At 44.3% G+C, this 20,209-nt stretch overlaps 1 protein-coding gene across 2 annotated transcripts; it reads left to right on the forward strand.

Moving 5' to 3' along the window:
• The first annotated feature begins 501 nt into the window (after window positions 1–501).
• stk40 (serine/threonine kinase 40) lies at window positions 502–18,153 on the forward strand. 2 transcript variants are annotated; one of them, XM_062398946.1, is made up of 11 exons: window positions 502–726; window positions 3,985–4,111; window positions 4,585–4,670; window positions 5,314–5,457; window positions 6,462–6,686; window positions 7,229–7,281; window positions 11,598–11,713; window positions 12,975–13,119; window positions 13,865–13,984; window positions 14,190–14,274; window positions 14,521–18,153. In XM_062398946.1, exons 2-11 carry the CDS (start codon window positions 3,994–3,996, stop codon window positions 14,737–14,739), a joined length of 1,311 nt encoding a protein of 436 aa, XP_062254930.1. In that variant the 5' UTR covers window positions 502–726; window positions 3,985–3,993; the 3' UTR covers window positions 14,740–18,153. The 2 variants fall into 2 exon arrangements, with proteins under 2 accessions (XP_062254930.1, XP_062254931.1); XM_062398947.1 differs by lacking the exon at window positions 502–726 and adding an exon at window positions 1,071–3,213.
• Window positions 18,154–20,209: the final 2,056 nt, after the last annotated feature.

Raw genomic sequence — 20,209 nt, forward strand, 5'->3', positions numbered from 1 at the left:
TTAAATGTGCTTTATAAATAATTGCTATTCATTTGACATTAAATGAATAGCAATTAAATAATAAGACTTTTTTTCTTCTGTCTGGATGCTATAAAAACATGTTTTATGAATATGTTTATTTTAGAGTTTGTCTGAACTCAGGAGGGATTAGTTAGTTCAAGTTAGTTCTTAGTTTGCATATTAATACTCAGTAAAAAGTTGTGTTCCATTCTTCTTCTTCTTAATGTTATTCCTTATTTTATCTCAGTCTAAGTGCATGTGGGTTGGATTATTTCATGTACATGACACATAATGATTTATGATATCATCATATATGTCTGAGCACAATAAACCTAATTTATATGTGTTTTCGCGCACTATGACGTCATGTTTCATTGCAACTTTTATTTCCCAAACAATTTCATCATCGGTGTGCAACCGAGGGGGGGAAAACCGCACAAGCTGGTTCTCATTGGTCGGTCGCGGCTGTCAATCAAAGCAGCCGTGTGCGTCACTTCCGTTGTCAGGTGGCGCTGTCGCTGTGGAAAGATGCGCTCAGCGAAGAGCGGAGGCTCTTTATCCCCGACGGCTCACTTCGGTACCAGAGGCTCAGCGAACCCGCAACCAACCCTGCGTGGCCGCCGCTGCGTCCGACAGAACCCCTGCAGCTCCACCGCAGCGTGTACCCGAGACATGTCCACGATATAAGGAGGCGAGGCAGACTTTCCCCGGCGGTTTCGGCTCGAGGTAAGCGCGGCGGCCGCTGCGTCGCTACCTAGCCGCGGCTCTGCTAACCAGCTGTAACGTCCCCCCGCTCGGTTTAAATGGCCTCCCGGCGGCTCCGGAGCCTCCAGCCCTCGGCGGTGCTCTCTCTGGTCGGTTAGTCGCAGTTAAACCTCCCTGCAACCCCGGACCTCACGCCACCGTAGCATTAAGCTAGCTAACGGCTGCGCTGGGTAGTTTGCTCTGAGAGAACCGCTCGTTGTTGTGCCGTTTGTCCCTTTGTGTGGCCGGTGCTCCTGGAGGCTCCAGCTGAGCGATTCCGCCGGGATAAGTTTGTATCTGCGCCCCCCCCCCCCCCCCGAGACAAGTTGTGTTTCCTTAACTTACATGGTGTGTAAACACCAGCGCGTACGTTTGCGTGTGTTTATTTAAATACCTCCCTTCGGTTGTCCACATTAGCGCACAGTGTGTACAGAGACTGTTTGTAAACGTATCCCGGCCATCGAGTAGTGATCGCTGTGGGCAAAACACGTTTGCACCTGGTGATTCCAGATCTTAGCTTCTAGTTGTGTGTTTTTTTTAGTTTTTTCTTGCACGAGTTTAAAGGCATCGAGTCCACGGGAGCTTTAACTCCACGACTCGTGTCGCTGCCGAGCGGTGTCCGGAGTCCGTGGCCGCAAAATGGCACCAAACAGTGTGTGACCGGCTGTGTGCATTCGTGATTATTTTCGTCAAGTGGTTTGGATGGTGACCTTGTGTCCGCAGTTGTGTGAGGCCAAGGGCGTTTTGGATTTCTCTAATGTGGCGAGCAGCTGCAGCACGATGCGTCCGCACATGATTGATTGACATGTCAGACAAGCAGCGTGACCGAAGCGCGTGTGACCTTCGAGTTGCTTCAACCTCTTTGTCTCGACTTGTGTTCCAGGTCCCTCTGTGCATTGATCGATCTGGAGCACACGAACTCACTGCTCTTTCTCTGCAGTCCACTGATAAGTTTACCACCTGCTTGAGCGAGGTGCTTGTGCATGTGCATTTAGTTTTTTGTCCCTCTTGATACTATCTTGATTTGTGCAATAATGTTGTTCTTGCAGAGCCAGACAAGTGGCCTGGAGTCTGGGTGGGTGGATCTTGAGACACCTACGTGGTTGTTTTGTTCTGATACTATTTCAGGAGCCCACATTTCCCGTGGGCACCAGCAGCGTGTCTCTCCTCCTTTTGTGTGATATGATTCAGAGGCTGTATCTGTTCTTGTCCTCCCTCCGGTACAGTCAGAGGGAGTTACAGGCAGACTTGCTTGCCAGATCACTGGCTGTGCAAAGAGTCGCAGCGGTGTCAGAGAAGGATAGCTGAGTGCTGTCATTGCGCTGATGTCATTTAGGTCAGTGTGCATTAGTTGGCTGCATTGACCTTTGCTTTTCAGATGTGTCGGGGGTTGGCTCCACAGCACTGCAGCTGGTGTTTAGTAGGTAAATGAGTAGCCTCGGGTCCAGTTACTGTCCATGAGTCAGTTTTGTGTTTTTAAGTCCAAGGTGCACGGATCAGTGTGCGTTTTAGTTTGGTTCTTAGCTTTGTGCGCTTATTTCACTGAATCAGAAAGATTGAAAACATTTATCTTGCAGCACTGGAGGCAGCATGTTGATTTTGCATGCCCCTTTGGCTTTTGGATCAAAACAAAAGTTTAAACAATTTCCTGCCCAGGAGCCCCGTTAATCACAGATTATCCATCGCTCCGCGTGCTCTAGAGTAAGAGGCTCTCCTACTATTGGCAGCATGACTTGGTGTCACTCTGGCTTGTGTCGTAAATGCTCTCAGAAAACCTCAGCTCATCAGACTCAGTGGGTGATGACTAGCAGAGATGGAGACAGATGGGTGAGAGACATGACGATGACACTGTCTGCTGTCTGGGATCATAAAAAGCCTCATGGAAGTGAGAATTCATATCAGCCCACACTGGCTGCCAACTGTCCTGCCTCCGCTCTGCCCAAAAACGCCAACTGGCGAGTGTCGCACGATTTAGTTTTGAAACGGAAACATGTTTCATGTTTTTTGTCTAGTTTGTTTCGATCTGCCGGACAAGTTCCACATTCAAACGTTTCTCGGTATTCAGCAGCTCTTCGTTCAATGTCTAGTTTGCAGTTTATGAAGTGACGGAATCACCCCTCTGTAATATTTTAACATATGCATAGTGATATTTTTACTGCAGATATGTCTCATTACGTTAACCTTTTTCTGGGCTTATATCTCATGATATGTTTTATTTATTTACTTTTTCCTCATTTGACATGGTGCACATGTCGGAGGCTTGCAGGGCACAATCCACACTCTTATCAGCGTCATCACCTGGTCATGTAAGCATTTCTGTCCAATGGAAACTCAGGATGACAGCAGGGTGAATCATCGCTCTCGGTTCAAGGCACCACTTCCCTGTTACGAGAAGCAAATGAGGTTTCATCACACAGGAACTCAGTATCAGTAAACAAGGCATACCTCTTGATCTCCGAATTCTGGGAGGTAGGTCTGCCTTGGCGGTTAAATTAGTTTGTGTAAAGACGATGTGTCACACTGTGTCACTGGTTCTTCTGGCATGCAAATCCAGTTCCTTACCATAGTAAGGGCTTGGCTTTATTTTTCTTCCAGCCTTGTTGGAACATGCATGTCCTTTCAGAGGAAGGTCTGCATAGATAAGCCGGCTATACAGTTTGTGAGATCATATGTGCAGATTAAGAGCGGAAGGATTTTCTCAAGCCCTTGCCCACTGCAGCCAGAAAAGCTAAAGACAGACTTGTGAATCAGTGGTGGGTTGTAAATAAAAAAGCCCCTGTCTAAAGATTGGTTTCTTGTTAGTAGAACACATTAACAAGAAAATGATTTCAGTTTAAATTGCAGATTGTGGTACATTTGCATTTGTGTTGGGGAGATTGAATCTGAAGTGTCACCTTTGTCACCACCGGCCATCACTCTGAATGGGGCTGTAATGGCCTCACATTCACAGTGAGGTGTTGGTAAATGTGTGGGAGGGATATTCAAAATAGTCTGGGAGGAGCTGCCCTGAAGTTTACCTTCTTTCACCTCTGCTCTCTAATCGGTGTGCTCTCTACCGGCCTGCAGGATTACTGCAAAAATACTTGGTGACGTCTTTATTTTTATGTACTTTTTGTTTACATATTGTCGCATTTTTTGGAGATCACCCAAACGTTTGTGGGTTAGCAGTTTCATGCACGCGTTTAGCTTTTAACTTTGCTATCTTGATCCCTTGTACTAATCTGATTTACTCTCCTACAGAGCTCCAGTATGTCGAAGCGGCGCTTGTCGGAGAGGGGGGCTGGAGAGACCTCAGGCAGGGCCAGTAAGCTGCAATGTCCTGGAATATCCGGCAACAACGCCAAGAGAGCCGGGCCCTTCATCCTCGGTAAGGAAGCTACTAATGTTTGCTCGAACACCAAATGTATTGAAATGGTAGCCTGTGTGGTAGATATTGCATGTGTAGCTTTTAATGTGTGTGCAGACAACCTATAGGTAGCTGTTTACATGTGTGCATGAAGTAGAGAGTTGCGGGGTGTCTCTGTGTGTATGCACGCCTGACACAAGAATGCCAAGAATTTTGCTGATCCCCATTACATCGACCAGAAAGGTCTGCGTCTGTGCTGGAGCAGGGTTATTTCCTTTCTCACAAAATTGCTCTCTCATACTCTCAAGTAGTTTGTGTTTTTCTACTACACAACTCCTTCACTATTTGCAATGCAGAGTGGCAAAGCAAACATTGCACTAGAGGTGTTAAGGGGTACATGTCTATGAAGCCTTTAATGAGTTGCAGTGAGACAGACACTATGGCATGTGGCCTGCCTTTTGGTCATGCAGCTGTTCCTTTTCTTATCCTTGCAGGGCCTCGCCTGGGCAATTCACCCGTGCCCAGCATAGTGCAGTGTCTGGCCAGAAAGGACGGCACCGATGACTTCTATCAGCTCAAAGTAAGTCGGACTGGGTTTTGGGGCTCGCAATTTTTTCTTTTTAATCTCCCACAAACATCTAACACATGTTTAAATAATAACATATCATACATGTGGTCTTCCAGTAGACATCTGAACCTTTGACCCTCTTTTGGTGGTGTTTACTTTATGGCCCCCTGTTTCAGTCTCATGCAAACAACAAAACCTCAGTCGGGCAATGTGTTTATAGGGGCTATCCAGTGTCTGTTACACAAGGAAAGGCGAGTGGAAAGGAAGGGGCTGGGGGGGCGAGGAAGGTAGTGCCCCACCTGGAATGTCAACTTTTAACCCCCACGACCATGTAGTGAGTTTGTGACCCTGCCCTCATACCCGTGACTGCAGCGCCTCAATGTCTGCTGCACAGCTTGTTTACTTCGCATTGGTATATGAGCCCCTATTTTAAAGCTGCGCGCTGCTTTGCCATCTCCATCACACTGGTTGTAACTTCTTGCTAAATGCTAAGCAGCTGGATCTTTCACTCATGCTTCCAGTCATTAAAAGGTTTATTGTCAGGGACCTGAAGATTAGCTACATACTAAATGGTCAAAGCCGTCTTTCCACTGACTGATCTATGAGTTTTTTTTTTCTTGACCTCTTAAGTTTTTCACTCTTCTCGTTACGGCAGATCCTGACTCTGGAGGAGCGAGTGGACTCTGCAGGCGAGACTCAGGAGGAGAGGCAGGGGAAGATGCTGCTGCACACAGAGTACTCGCTGCTGTCTCTACTGCACAACCAGGATGGGGTTGTCCACCACCACGGCCTCTTCCAGGTAGCAATGATAATATTGCTATGTGTTTTTAGAATGGGTTCAATCAAATAATTAAAACATGGCCGACAAATACTTTCATTTATTACATACAAATATTACTCAGAACCGTGGGCAAGCTTTCTGTATAATTCTGATGAACACACCAGTTCAGAATATGGTGTCACCCTTTTAAGAACAGGTAATGGTGTGCCCTTACCATCTCAGTAATGGCGCTAAAGGTTAGCCCATCATTAGTCCAGCCAGTTGCTTTTATTTTCTTTATCAGGCTTCTCAATAGCAAAGTGGGAGTACCATTAGTAGCTATATTTATCAGCAGCTGTTTTCCCTACACAGTGCTATCCATTCACAGTGAGCCTCTTCCCTCACCTGTCTTCCCGTCTGTCTCTTCCACTAACTTTGTTATTGTTCCATCTGCCTTCTCTCTCTCTATTTCTTTTTTCCGTCTTTGTCTCTCTCTCATTCACATCCTGTCTGTTCCACTCTGCCGGTGTTCTCAAAATAGCTGCATCGAGTCAGTCACGCTGATTCATTTAGGCCCTCAATATTGATTGGATTATTATAGTGTATCTCCTCTGTGAGAGAACGAGTTAATAATGTGCGCTTTCAAAGGTGCGGAGTGCTTAAAAAAAAAAAAACTGACAACTAGAAATCAATAAGAAGTGGTGACTCCGATAAGAGTTGAAGAAGAGGAATGACCTTTGCTGTTCACTCTCCATCACCCAGATTTACCCTCTACTATGGAGGAGTAGATGCATCTTATTCCCTCAGGCTACATGCAGGCTGTTGATTGATACTCTATGCCCTGCTTGAATCTATGTCCGTCTAAGCTGAATGAATCAGCTCCATTATTATAATACAGGAATCCATTCAGTTGGATGCATTCATGTAAGCCTCACTTTACATTGATTGGACACACAGGAAAGTGCTTCTGGAATAGAGAAAAAGGAGTGTGTTCCTGAACTGAAGATTGTTTTCTCACATTCTTCTTCGTTGTTGTCACGCAGGATCGAGCCTACGAAATAGTGGAGGACATGGAGGCCAACAAAGTGCGCAAGATGAAGAAGCGGATCTGCCTCGTGCTGGACTGCCTATGTGCACATGACTTCAGTGACAAAACAGCAGATCTAATAAACCTCCAGCATTACGTCATAAAGGAGAAGCGACTGAGCGAGCGCGAGGCCATCGTCATCTTTTACGATGTGGTGCGTGTGGTGGATGCTCTTCATAAGGTGAGCTTTTTTTTCACATCTGGCACAAGTGCGTTTCCCTTGACCAGTTGATATCAGTTCTCTCTTCCCCAAATTTATAGATATGTCGTTGTGAGATACAGCAAGCAGAGTCAGGAAGGGGCGAATGGATGGCTCGCAGATCTAATATTGAATTAGATTAACTGTTATGTGTGGTCAATGTTGATATTGCGGCTGAGTCCTATCAATGTATGGGCACTGAGGAGCCTACATTTTTTTTTTTAATGCATTGTGAAACTGTAGCGGTACGTGTTATGCAATTTATTGTAAGATCATAAAATCCACAAATGCTTAGTCTTCTGTTTTCCTCAATGAAGGAAACTTGGATGATACTGCATTGTTTTTTGTCATCTGTAGAAGAAATGGCTTTGTTATTGTTTACAAATTTCACATCCTTTCTGATAACTCATTTCCCATGTTCTTGTGCCACTCCTAGAAACAAACTGACTGTTTTTTTATGCCGATGATTCACGAGGAGAGATATGACCAAACATTTGTTTTTTTCTCTCTTTCCTCCACTGCAGAAAAACATTGTGCACAGAGACCTCAAGCTAGGAAACATGGTGCTGAACAAACGGTAAGAAGAAACATTTACTCATCCAGGCAGTTAGCTGCCTCAAATCCTCTCATTTCTACGGGGTCATGTCATTTTAGCCTGCCAGTCAGTGGTTCTGTCTTCACTCACGTGTCAGAGACCTCAGCAGGCCCCAGCAGCCTGTATCCGGTGTGCATTTGGCTTTAATCCCAAGCAGGGGTCACATTCTCAGACCAGGAGTGAGATCAGTCACAGGAACCTAAAGCCGGTTTCCCGTGTGCCTGTCGCTGGGTCCTTGCCTGTGTGTGTTGAGTAAAGGCCGATGATTCATTCCCCAAGGCTGGATTGTTGGGTGAACTGGACGGCAAATGAGAGCAGAGAATATGCCACTGCTTTGTTCTGAGTGGGAAAGTGTTTGGGGTCTGGAGGGGGCATTGCAAAGCATTCAGAACCCTGTTGAGTGCACCTCAGGTCACTTGAGTGCTGCAGTTCAGGTTGGCCTCGCAGAAAAGGGAAAACCACTCCTCTGTATAGCCCTGTCTAGTCACCCTATGTACAGAGTGTATGGTTGAGAGAGGCGCTCTTTCTCACAGTGCGAGTGCTGCTATTTTTTGCAACAATTTGCTCTTTAGTATGAATTTACGTAATAAGTATTGTCTAGTGACAACTTCTCAAATATTCTTGGAGACACTGATAATCGTCCCACCAGTTTTTTCATTTGGATGACTAACATCGATACACACTCTCTGCACCTACACACACCTTCACATCCAAACATCTCCAGTGCTTGCATCACACGCACGTGTCGTCCCGCAGACTATTCTCTGACTTATCATATATAATCTGCATGTCTGAGTGGGCGCTTTGAGATGTCACGTACCTGTCTTACCTTTATCATACAATCGCACGCTCACACACTCTCTCTCTGTGTCTCGGCACACGCACACACACACTAATTTGCTTTCTGCGTCTCAGGCACACACACACTCTCTCTCTGCGTCTCAGGCACACACACACTCTCTCTCTGCGTCTCAGGCACACACACACACTCACCCTCTGCGTCTCAGGCACACACACACACTCACTCTCTGCGTCTCAGGCACACACACTCTCTATGCGTCTCAGTCGCCCATGCCCATTGCCCCCACCACCACCTGCAGCAGCAGCAGCAGTAGTGGTGGTGATGAAACAGGAGAGTGTTTTGGCCAGGGGTGGGGGCCGATGGGAAGAGGAGCAGACAGGCAGAACACTCCGTCCCAGCTGGAGACAAAGGAGAGGCCTGCCAAGGGCCCCATAGCTCAGAGCTGACTCACCACGCACATGCACGTGCACACTGCAAACACACACACTTCCAGTCATCCTTTATTTACCATCTACCCTGCTTTTTCTCATATGTTCTTTTACACCCCAAATCCCTTTCCTGCCTCAGCCTTTGTTTTGCAACCTTTGTCATATCCCCCTATTTTCATAACCTCTTTCACTTTTCCCTCCTCCTTTATGCATCATGCTCTGCTAGCTTTGCACGTTTCCTCTGTCACTCCACCCTGTTCGTGCATGAATGTACAGTTGCTGTGGGAAAGACGAGACCAATTTAGAGGCAAGACTGATCCCAAAATCCCCCTCCCATGCTGCTCGTCATAATTCTGCACGGATGTCATCAACTAGTTTAGCATTTTATGTAAGAATAATGCGATTTCCTCCTGTAGAGCCAGCTCTTGTGAAAGCACGAGGTCATAAATCAATAACCAGGGTCTTTCACGGTGAATATCCAAACTGTATCGATCACCTACATTTTTGTTGTATTTCTAAGGGGATTTAGCCAATCATAGACATACACCAAAGCAAGGTTTATTATGAACGAATATGTCGAATTATGCATCAAAAGCAGAAAATGGAGAATTATATCTCGTTCTTGAAATATAATGGTATTAGACAAGCAGTAGCCATGAAACGTTATACTGTACATACATTTAGAAATTAGTATAATCAAACTTTTCTTGGCTTTTGGTGAGATCCTCTCAATCCTCATTTCCCAGCAGTTCTGAGAAATGAAGTGTTCCTCTCTCTGTAGAAGGTGCCCTGCGTTTAACCTCTTTCTCGTCAGCTGGTGTATTTTCAGAAAAATGGTTTTGGGGTGGGAGGAGAAGTCACCGGGGCATTGGGTTTCTGGTTTCCGGACTTACCCGGTGGTCACATGACCAGGAAGCAGAGATGGTGTGGTCTCGCTTCAATCCCCGTGTGACCCTTGCCGTCTTGAGGCAAACGTTGCAATTTAATTTACCAATCTCCGGTGCAAGAATAGAAACCTGGGTCGTGATGCATGCTGACAAAAGGACAGACTCCTTCATAAAGGAAGCTTTTATGTTGAGGGTCCTTGAAGCACTCGGTTCTTCTTGCAGATTACTAGGCCACTATATGGTTGTCGAGGATTGGATCACGAACGCCGTTGAAGCGGCTGAATCACATAAGCAGCTGGAAATTAAATGGACTGAACGGAAGATTGAGATTGGAGCATTTAGCCGAAAATGCTGTTATGAGTGTTTGACAGGAATTGGCTCCAGATGCTGTAATGGGAGCTGTGTGTGTGAGGGTGATGGAGCAGGGTGTGAAAGTGAGAAAGAATAAGGGAAGCTCTTGACCTCAGACTTTTTAGAAAGCGGATGTGGGTGCAAAGCGTGATCGAGAGAGGACCAAGGCACTAGACCGCGGCTGTTCTTTTGTACAGCTCATGTGCTACTGAGTGCATTTTCACATGTTCATGCTTAGTATGGGAATAAATGTGTGGGTGCCGTTGAAGTTGCAAGTTTGTGTACATATTTTAGATCTTTTGTGAGCTTTACATATTCGTTTGCCAGCCCATCACCATGCAGGCAGGATGAGTCATCCAGACAATTATCCCAAGCCACAGGTTGACTCATATGTTTGTCAAAGTGCAGCTTATTTTTTTTCTCTCTCTCTGTTCAAAGGAGAGATAAAGAACAGGTCCCAGTCTCGTCGCTGGGTTTTAACACTGTTAGGTTTCACTCTGCCACAAGCAAGATAAATTTACCTTGATGACTCAGACAAAAATCTTTTTTGTTTCCACAGAAGCCAAATTAATCAAACATCGCTGGTATAAGAGCATCAACTGCGCCCAGACTTTGAAGTGCCAGTTTGTCTGGTCTTTACAAAAGGTCTCTGGGCAGATGTAGGTTGATATCTGCTAAAGCGATTAATGTTGGTGATTAAAGACAAAAATAAACTTTCTTCAGGGAGAGCCGTGGAGCTAACATAGGGATTTTACAAGAGCACAATGCCCTAGAAGTTTAAGGTCCAAATGTCAAGAACGGTCATAACTCATAGATGTCAAGCTGCTACCACTTACATCTACCTTATAGGGGATCTGATACTAATGCTACTGGTCCAATACCGACTCACAGAGCAGGACCTGGTATCAAAGGAGCATTAGTCTGTTTTCATCTTTGTGCATGTATTATATTGTGCATCAGCAATGCGCTGGTAGACCCATACAGTTGGATACCCAGAGGAGGGAACTTGATACAAAGGGTCAACAGTTTAGAGGAATATCATACTTGCTCCTACAAGTTTAACAGCTACTTGCTGTATCTGCAAAGCCAATGTTTTCACATGTGAAGATAGCTCTGCATATTATAACCCAACCAACTTAATCAAGCAGCTCCAGTAGCATCCTACCAACAAATATCAATTCCCTGATTTCAACAGTTGCAGTTGGTTTTGCACAGTTTAGAAATCATTGTTTGAATCAAGCTTGATGTTGTGTTATGCAACTTATTTCTTTTAATTTGAAGGAATTGTCTACAGCTCAGATGATTACATTATTAATCACTCTTTACCGAGACACAAGTTTAACCTGCTTATTTAAAAACGGTACAAGAATCTACAACAACATTTTCCAGTAAATGTCTAAAGTGTAATGTAGATGGAAAAACATCCTGAAAGTATAAAAAAATCAGAGCGTGTAATGAAGACTCTTGTTGAATTAAACTAATTAATGAAGGTGAATATAACGACATGGGGAAACATTTCTGTCTAATAACACTGGGTTTGCATATGCTGTTTTGCATCTGGCAATCATGAGATACCGATATATTTTTTAGGCCAAGTGAACCATTGGATTATTTAAAAAAAAAAAAAATTGCATCCTGGCAAGTTCTCCCCATCTCTGTCTGCATGTTTACTTCATGCCCAGGGCTGAGTGCAGTGTTTCTCATTTTTATATTAATGATTAAATCAAGTTGAATAAAGAACCCTGAGGGGAGTGATCAGTAGAAATGTGGAAAATACTTGGTTCATTATTTGACTCTGGAGTGTTTGCATGTTTTGTATTTGCTTTCCAGGACTCACAGAATCACTATTACCAACTTCTGCCTGGGAAAACACCTGGTGAGCGAGGACGACCTGCTCAAAGACCAGAGAGGAAGTCCAGCCTACATTAGCCCTGATGTATTAAGTGGTAAGTGTGACGCCCATACTGTGCATGCATGCACTTACATCCAGTGTTGTTTTAACCAGCTCGAGGAAGCACTGCACTTCTGTGGAGTGACAAATGAGTCGCTTAGAGACACTTTCTTGGTGTGTTTTCATGTTTGTCAACATTTGACAAACTTGCATCTGTCTTGTATCTCTGGAAATTTTCACATTTTCAGACTTACTTAATAAAGCCAGATTATGCCATTTTACAATCAACTGTATTGGCAAAAGTATGTCGCTCCGTTACGCAGGAACATCTGAATGTTGTTTTAGTGATAAGATCCCATAATGCATTTCATGTGCAGTCATAGCTTGTGCTTGTTTATATGATTTTGTTTGATTATTTTTTGTGGTTATTAGGCAACATGAAGGGGTTTATGTCCCAATCATTGACTGACAAGCTCGAAATAGTTTTTTTTTCTATGTTCTGTCTTATCACAGCGATGTTGGGTTTCCTCACAGTGTGTGTCTGTCAAAATAGCAAAAAAGCAGAAATCCTTTTGTTGTTGTTCAGTTCCACAATGATCATTGGTCTGAATGACCACCAGTCAAGTTGATGCTGGAGCATGCACTTGAGCCCAGCATAATCCATTTAATCACCAGGACAATCCTGGAGACGTTGTACAAGACTGAGGAGAATTATTTCAACCAAAAATCGCTCACCTCCAGCCACTCGAACTGTAGATAAAACTGGGGCGTGTATATCAGCATAACGTGACAGGCACACAATTAAATAGAGCTTCAGTGACTCACACACTGATGACTCACTGGAGGGAAACTACTCCCATCTACCCCCCTTCCCCTCCTATCCCTCGCCTGTGTGTTTGTGTATATATATGTGTGTGTGTGCGCCTCTCAGGCTGTAACATAATTGCCTGCTGTTGCTGCCGCCTGCCTGGCTGTAATAACACTGCCTATAGTCATGCACAGCGATGATGCTCCACCCTCACCAGCTCCATGGCTGATTTAGTGTCTCACGGTTTATTATTCTCACGGCTCTCCCATTTTAAAAGTGTTGGAAAAGTTTAGGAAATGTAACTTATCTGCAGCCGATGCTCGTGTTTGTTTTCTCACCTCGTTAATCATTAGACACGGGCACTTGACAGGATCTGAACCTGTCAAAGGGTTGATCGCCCCGAATGAGTCACACAGTGCAAAACAAATTTGTTGATTTGAATCTCTATTGCTCATCTGCTTGTTGAACTATCACATGAATCCTTATCCTGTTGCTCTCCCGTCTCCAGGTCGACCATACCGTGGGAAACCCAGTGACATGTGGGCTCTTGGCGTGGTTCTCTTCACCATGCTGTATGGCCAGTTCCCTTTTTATGACAGCATACCTCAAGAGCTTTTCCGCAAGATCAAGGCTGCAGAGTACTCCATCCCAGAGTGAGTCATATTTCAGGGCCATTGCCAAACGGCACATTTTATTAGTACTGAGCTCTCTGTCATAACCAAAATGGAATTTTTAAATTGTAAAAGATAATTACAACCCTTCTAATTTATACCATTGTTATATAATGTTTAAAAAGCATTTTCCACACTATACAATATAAAACTCCTCCCAAACCACCACTCCAACCTCTAGTCTTTCTGTCACTAAGGCAACCAGGAGTCCTCTGACTCTCTGTTGGGATAACAACATCTTCTGTGCCAGGGTGAAGGGTGTAACCTCTGTGGCTGTCACTTTGACACGAGGACAGTTAAGAGTGGTACGAGGTGACCTTTAAATGAAAGCAACAGTGCAAATGACACAACCCAAAACATATGGTGACACCAATAATGACTTTATATATACAGTGATGTCCAAATATGTGAATGGGGGGGCTCAGAACGTTGCACCGTACCTCACCTGTCAGTCAATGTCAGCTGCTACTGGCCCCAAAAAGCACTGTTTGTGCTGTTTAACATTTATTTTCTTATAATTCCTTTTGTATTGGTGCAACACAGAATGACATGAACTATTACTGTGGTTATATCGCAAGTTTACGCGATTTCTCAGTCAAGTGAAATGAAACTCACCAAAACCGGGTGTACAGACGTTCAATAAATTTTGTATAAAATACATTTTATAAGAAGGTTTCAAAGTTGTAACGTTTCACTAATATAACTGTTTCGTTCACCGTCCTCACAGGGACGGGCGTGTGTCGGAGAACACAGTGTGCCTGATCCGAAAGCTGCTGGTGCTGGACCCTCAGCAGAGGCTGACTGCAGGAGAGGTGCTGGAGTCACTCAGTGGCATCATCGCTTCGTGGTAATTGCTCCCCCTGCTGGCTCTTTGAAAAAAACTATGTAGCTCCAGATTTTTTTAAGCACTTACAAATAATTGCAATGAATTACTGTGAAATCTCTACGAATAATTGTCATATTTATTTATATATTCTTGTCTGTCGATTCCTTGTTTTTGTGCTTTAACTTTGTTAATCATCATCTTCTTTGTTGTGTTTTTCTAATGACAGGCAATCTGTTTCATCATTGAGTGGCCCTCTGCAGGTGGTGCCGGATATTGATGACCAGATGAATCACCCAGAGCATCTGCAAGAGGCAAGTTATTGGAGAAAGGTCATAATGTAAAACCTTTTGGATAAATCCATTGATTAGAGATATTTGAAATGGAGAAGTGACACTTGATAGAATTATTTGTTAATAATGGAAGTTTGATGTATTTTTTATTTTTTTTTCATGCAGTTTTGCCTCATGTTTAAGTATCTGTTATTTGTGGAGATTATGTTGATTTCATTCAGTCCAGCTTCTGCAGCACTTAGAATAGAATACATTCTCTTCCCTCAGGCCAAGGCGATAGAGGAGTCTTCACAGTATGAGTTTGAGAACTACATGCGCCAGCAGCTGCTGTTGGCTGAAGAGAAGAACACTATCCATGAGGCCAAGAGCTTTCTCACCAAGCGCCAGTTTGGCAGCATTCCACCTGTAAGGCGTCTGGGCCACGATGCACAAGCTGTGAGCCCGCTAGATGCTGCCATCCTGGCACAACGTTTCCTCCGGAAATAGCCTCCAACCACCCATCCAAGCCGCTCTGGTCTCCCCAGGGAGTAAAGAGACCAGTGGAGTCCACAGAGGGCAGAAGAGGCTAATCCCTAAAGCTGAACTTGCATACGTAGGGGCCTTTCCCGAACCAGGGTTCAGACGCCCCAATTCGTAGGTGGGCTTTTGGCAAGCTAGGCGGAGCAGTCATAAGGACGGGACTCGAACAAACACCCAAATCCAGAACTTCACTCCTCATGTCTGGATCCTCCAGTGAAACATGGAAAGGCCTGGAGGAAGAGCTGAACCAAAGGTTCTTAGCCCTCAGGTGACCCACAGTCAGATCTCACTGTGCAATAAACCTGATGGCACAGTCACACACGTGGAATAACACAAGGCTCGGCCCTGAGTGTTGAAGAGACGTTTTAATCCCATAGTCCTCCTCCTCCTCCTCTAAGATCCCCCGTACTGTAACACTTTACCTGTCAACTCTGGATCTCCTGAGCAATACAGGACCAGAATCATGTAGCAACCCTCTCTCTTCCCAGTGGTTAATGGTATTGCCTCAAGTAAGATCACCTGATCACAGCAGTCACCTCTCTTTACCTCCATTCCACCCTCCTCCTCTCCCTCCCTCCTCTTCCTCTCTCCTGTCGTCCTGTATCGAACATGATCCAGACTCCTCTTGTATGTAAATCTGACTTCAAATCAATCTACCTCTCTGTCTCTGTTCTCTGTTGGTAAACCATGCTCACTGTTCTGAGACAAGGGATTGTAACAATGGAGTCTTGATGCCACCAGTGACATAAAGCATTAATGTTTTCTGTCAGAGTGACGATGCTCTGATACCTTTTTTCAAAAATCTGAATAAGCTTTTTATCATATTAACCATAACGAGTAGCATTTTAATCCCTAACCTTTGCTTTGAAGATACTGAATATCAAAGACACAAAGATCCTTTGGTATACACAGGTATTCTCCTGCTTTCTGCTCACCCCTGTGGAAATCTATTTTTAGCATCTAGGCAGCTAGTGTGAGGTACCTGGAAGTCACAATGCCAAGAACTGAATGGGAACAACTGTTGGAACCTCCCTGCCGAGGCATAGTAATGGTAACGCTTCCTCAGTGCCATTATAGTGAAGACAAGGCACTGTCATGTTTCTGTTGCCAAAAAAAAAAAAACCCGTCTTAAAATCCATCTTAGCCAAGGACCCTGGTACCCACAGCCTCATTCAGAATCGAATGGCTTCCAGGGATTCGACTTCTCTGTTTCTCTTCACCGAGACAAAATCTGTTTTTCAGTATGAATGTGAACAGTCATTCTACGCTTCGATGTATCTGCGGTATCCATGAGTGTGTACGTGTTTGTGTTAATTTTTTTTTTTTGGGGGGGCCAGGCGTAAGAAGAGTCTGTGGAGCTGTTGACCTCCGACAGCCTCAGATCCTTTAAGCTCTACTCCAAGCTTTTAGTTTTTCAGTTATCTGGCCTGCCTCAGCGGTGGACACTGTGAAAACCAGAGCAGGCCTCGCCAGGACGGGACCTGACTCAAATGTTTTAGTTCTGATCATGAATGAATCATGTCACATATCTATAGCCACTCTAACAGCCCTCTCTCTCTCTTGTACATTGCGTGTATTATCTCACTGTATAGGCTCTCTGAGAGACTCGCCGGTGGCTGGTAATAGATACTGTAATATTCCATTGAGAAAGGAGAACGCCAACTCCTTAGCGTTTAAGTTTATTTTCTGGGTCTTCTCAGCTGTCGGCCCATTCTTCTCTTTTTATCAAAGTGTGTCTTCAAACCATGGCGAAGCTACAAACCAGTGACTGTTAGGCATCTGTTCACTGCAACTTGCCTTCTGCGTATTGGTACCTGCTTCAGGCTCTTTAGATTTCTTCCTATTTATATTCAAACCGTTTGCATGAATCTGGAATATTTTCATACGTCTTTTACATCAACTTGTTTTCTTGTAATTTCATGTTGATTTATTTATTCACTAGTGTAGACGACCCCTCACCCACATAGCCTCTAAACCACTGGGGCCTGTTTTACAGACATTTGTCACAGTTGCTCAAAGTTCCTTTTTAACATGAGAAAATCTTATGTCAGCGAAACAGGCCCCACATCTCCTTTATGAACTCGCAGCTTTAAGAAGTGTTGTTAACGTCAGCTCTGCTCTGACCATCTCATTTCGATCCTACGTTCCACATTCTCCAACGAGTAGCATCCTTCTGTTTTCTTGTCTGGGTTCCTTAAATCGTTTTCTTGCCATTTTTGTTGCCACCACATCTGTGGTCGAAATTAAGCTACACTAATAACCAGACTGACTTTTGCATAGTTCTATTTTTTACACAATACAGAAATACATTATCTTGATTTGCGGGAGGGGACTTTTCTTGTGTTGTTTTTTTTTCTCTCTCATTTCCCCTCTACACAAGGCTGCACTCTCTGGTCAGTATGTAAATAATGTACCATCATGACTGCGCCGGTCATGTTGTATGTAGTTCCACCCAGCGAGACACCAACTCTTTCAACACATGCTGATAGACGTGCGTTATAGGCCACGTTGGCCATCGACCACCACATCCGGAGGCTAAGATAATACTTAAAGGAAGCCGTGCGCTCTCTTCCCCCCTCAATGTGAATTCTATGGGTAAACAGCAGTATTGTAGTAGTGTAGTTCATCAGGAAGGTGTTTCATAAACACTGTAGCCGTCGCTGAATGCTAACATTAAGTGATCGTCCGTGGAAATGTCTTAAACCATCTTCCATGACGCCCAACTACAGAACGAATAGTAACTATAGGTTTGATAGATCTTGATGTAGATGTTTTCAATCTGCCCCTCCACACCCCACCCTCCGTAATCAAGAAGTGTGTCACTTTATAGCTCGTGGATTGTACCACATTCAATGTTTGTTTTACGGAGTCACATTGGTAGAGTGCGAAGTGGACTGAAAAGCATGGAAATAGTGTGAGGTTAAACTGTGTGAAACATGTGACTGTTGCATGATTATGAACTCGCAAGGAGTGCCTGGGCAACAGCGGGAGAAGCTGAGGACGGTTTACTCACTTAGGTCCAGAGATTTAAATCCAGTGCAAGAATTATTTATTAAATCCCCCCCCACCTAGTTAAATGATTAGTAAAAATGTTATCAGTTTTCAAAAGCTTTTCTGATTCTTAAGTTAAGTGGTCAGTATATAACCAGTATATCACTGACCGTTTCAACTGGAAACATAGCGTAGGATATGAGATGTGGTGTAGTTTGAACCCAGTGGGATAATGTGTTGTAAGCTGCTTGGTCGAACATGGGCATCTAGATACAGAAAACTGCGTAATTGTACAGATGAAAACACGTTTGTATAAAAAAAACATATTTTTCTACTTCATCAGATCTCTACATGCATGTCAGCAATAAACTTTGATATGGAAACATTCAACCTTGTCTTGTCTTTATATTCTCATTCCTCCCTTCAACACCACCAGGGGGAGCACTTTCTTAAAGAACTGGAACCAGTGTAAAGGAAATAATGCTGAATGTGCTTCTTTGTCCACTTCTATGTATTCCTCTACCAGATGTGAACAATACAACCTCCAGAAAATGTTAAGTTGTGCTTCTGTGTCGGTCGAGGTTCATGAGATTTTTTGCATGATGTGAGACCTCAGAGGGAGAAACCTGTTTTATAAGAATATGGAATAATCAACCCTCTGTGCGTCTGAGCCGCTGCAGTCTGTGGTGAGTCGGGGTTTGGAGCAGACTGAGGTAGACGAGCTCCAACAGGAAACCTCCCCCTGAGTGACAGCATCGCAGGACCCGCTGGGCCGAGTCCCCCGGCTCACCTCACACAGGCATTAATTCCATTAGAAATCAAGACATGTCTGCCAGCAAATACACAAATGCACATGGAGATGTCATCATACTGAGGGCAGAGATATGTAGTGGATTCAATCTGAGATAATAGGATGTGCAAATGTTGCACCATGAAACTTTCTTTTACTCCAACACAAAGCATGTTTCAGTTTTGGTGCAGATTTGACCAGGACGATCTAAGTTCACAAAGTGTGTCTCCTACTGAAGGAAATTGAATCTCTCACCTGCGCTCTGCAGACAAATTAGAGGATCAGACCTTTGACCCACTTCTGCACCAGTTTCAGCCGAAAAGTAGTTAAGGCACAAATGCTGCGGGTAACCTTTCCCGCCCTTCTGTCTGGTCTGGGTCTGCTCTGGGTGATTACTCCCCCTCTCCCAGTCTGTTTAGGTAGGTGGAGAAGTCCAGTGATCTCAGGGGTCAAAGCACCACAGATGCTTAGGTCCCAGTAAACTACAACCAGCTGGCCTTGAGGAGGAGGTCCATCCTGGACCCATGTGGGCTTCACACAGGCAGTTGTTCTGAAAATACGCAATGTTCTTGTTTGATTACCTTGGAGAGCATTACTTAGTCCCTCTCAGTGGATGAGATCAGGATTCCTCCAGCTCCATATTGATGACAACGCATTAACCCCAAAATCCACATTTCCAGATGTGTGTACACAGCAGTAGTGTCACAGCTCTTTATGTGTTTACTTTACTGGTAGCAGTGTATTTAATTGTCTAAATGTATAATCATTTATTGGAATCCACAGTTGCATTCTATCTTCAGGTGTTTATGTCTGTGGAGTGTGTGCATGTGTCTCCAGCTGCGTCCAACCAGCTGCAGTTTTACGACCTCTCCTGACAGACACTCGAGCAAAAAACACAAAACCTAATTTACATTGTAAAAACATGAACATTTACGACATCGAGAGACAGATATAACGGTCAGGCCCACATGAATCACATGGTCTCTGCCTTGTATGGTTCGAACATCAGCTGTCGTGCAGTTGAGGGGTTTGTGGCTGGTGTAATGCTTTGGCCTCATCTAATCCACTGTTTATGTCCCTCTCAGTGTTTCAGTCATGAAACAAAGAAAAAGCACAGGACAAAAAAAGATTTAAAGCAACGCTATGTAACTTTTATTAAGCAACGGTGCCCCCTGCAGACCGTTATCCTCAGCGTCCTGAACCAGAAGAGCTGCCGTTATAACAACTCCACCAAACTCGGTCGTGATTCAGTTGAAGCTTCGACTCTCAGTCGGTTCCACGCGTCTCCCATGAGATCGAACCCACTCACCAGAGTTACACAGATGAGACGCTCAGGGTGAGGAGTGAGAATGAAAGAGAAGAACATCTTAATCACATCAAAGCTGCTTCTATAAGGTTAAAAAAGTTGCTCTAGTTTCCTCAGGGGTCGCTCTCAGACTGTGTTAATAGTTTACCAAGAGTGTTAAATTGATCCTTTAATTAAAATCCTGAGAATCAGAAGGGTTTAATCTCTATGTCTGATATCTTTTGTATGAAGTTTGATATTTTAGCCTGAAGTGCGAGAGGAGCATGAACGTACATGGCAGCTGTAGCTTGAGGTATTTCTTGGGTGCAGGTTTTCACTTTTGGCCCAGCGGGGATTCGATAGAAAAGATT

This window comes from Platichthys flesus, chromosome 11 (assembly GCF_949316205.1).
Source record: "Platichthys flesus chromosome 11, fPlaFle2.1, whole genome shotgun sequence".
Classification (NCBI taxonomy): Eukaryota; Metazoa; Chordata; class Actinopteri; order Pleuronectiformes; family Pleuronectidae; genus Platichthys; species Platichthys flesus.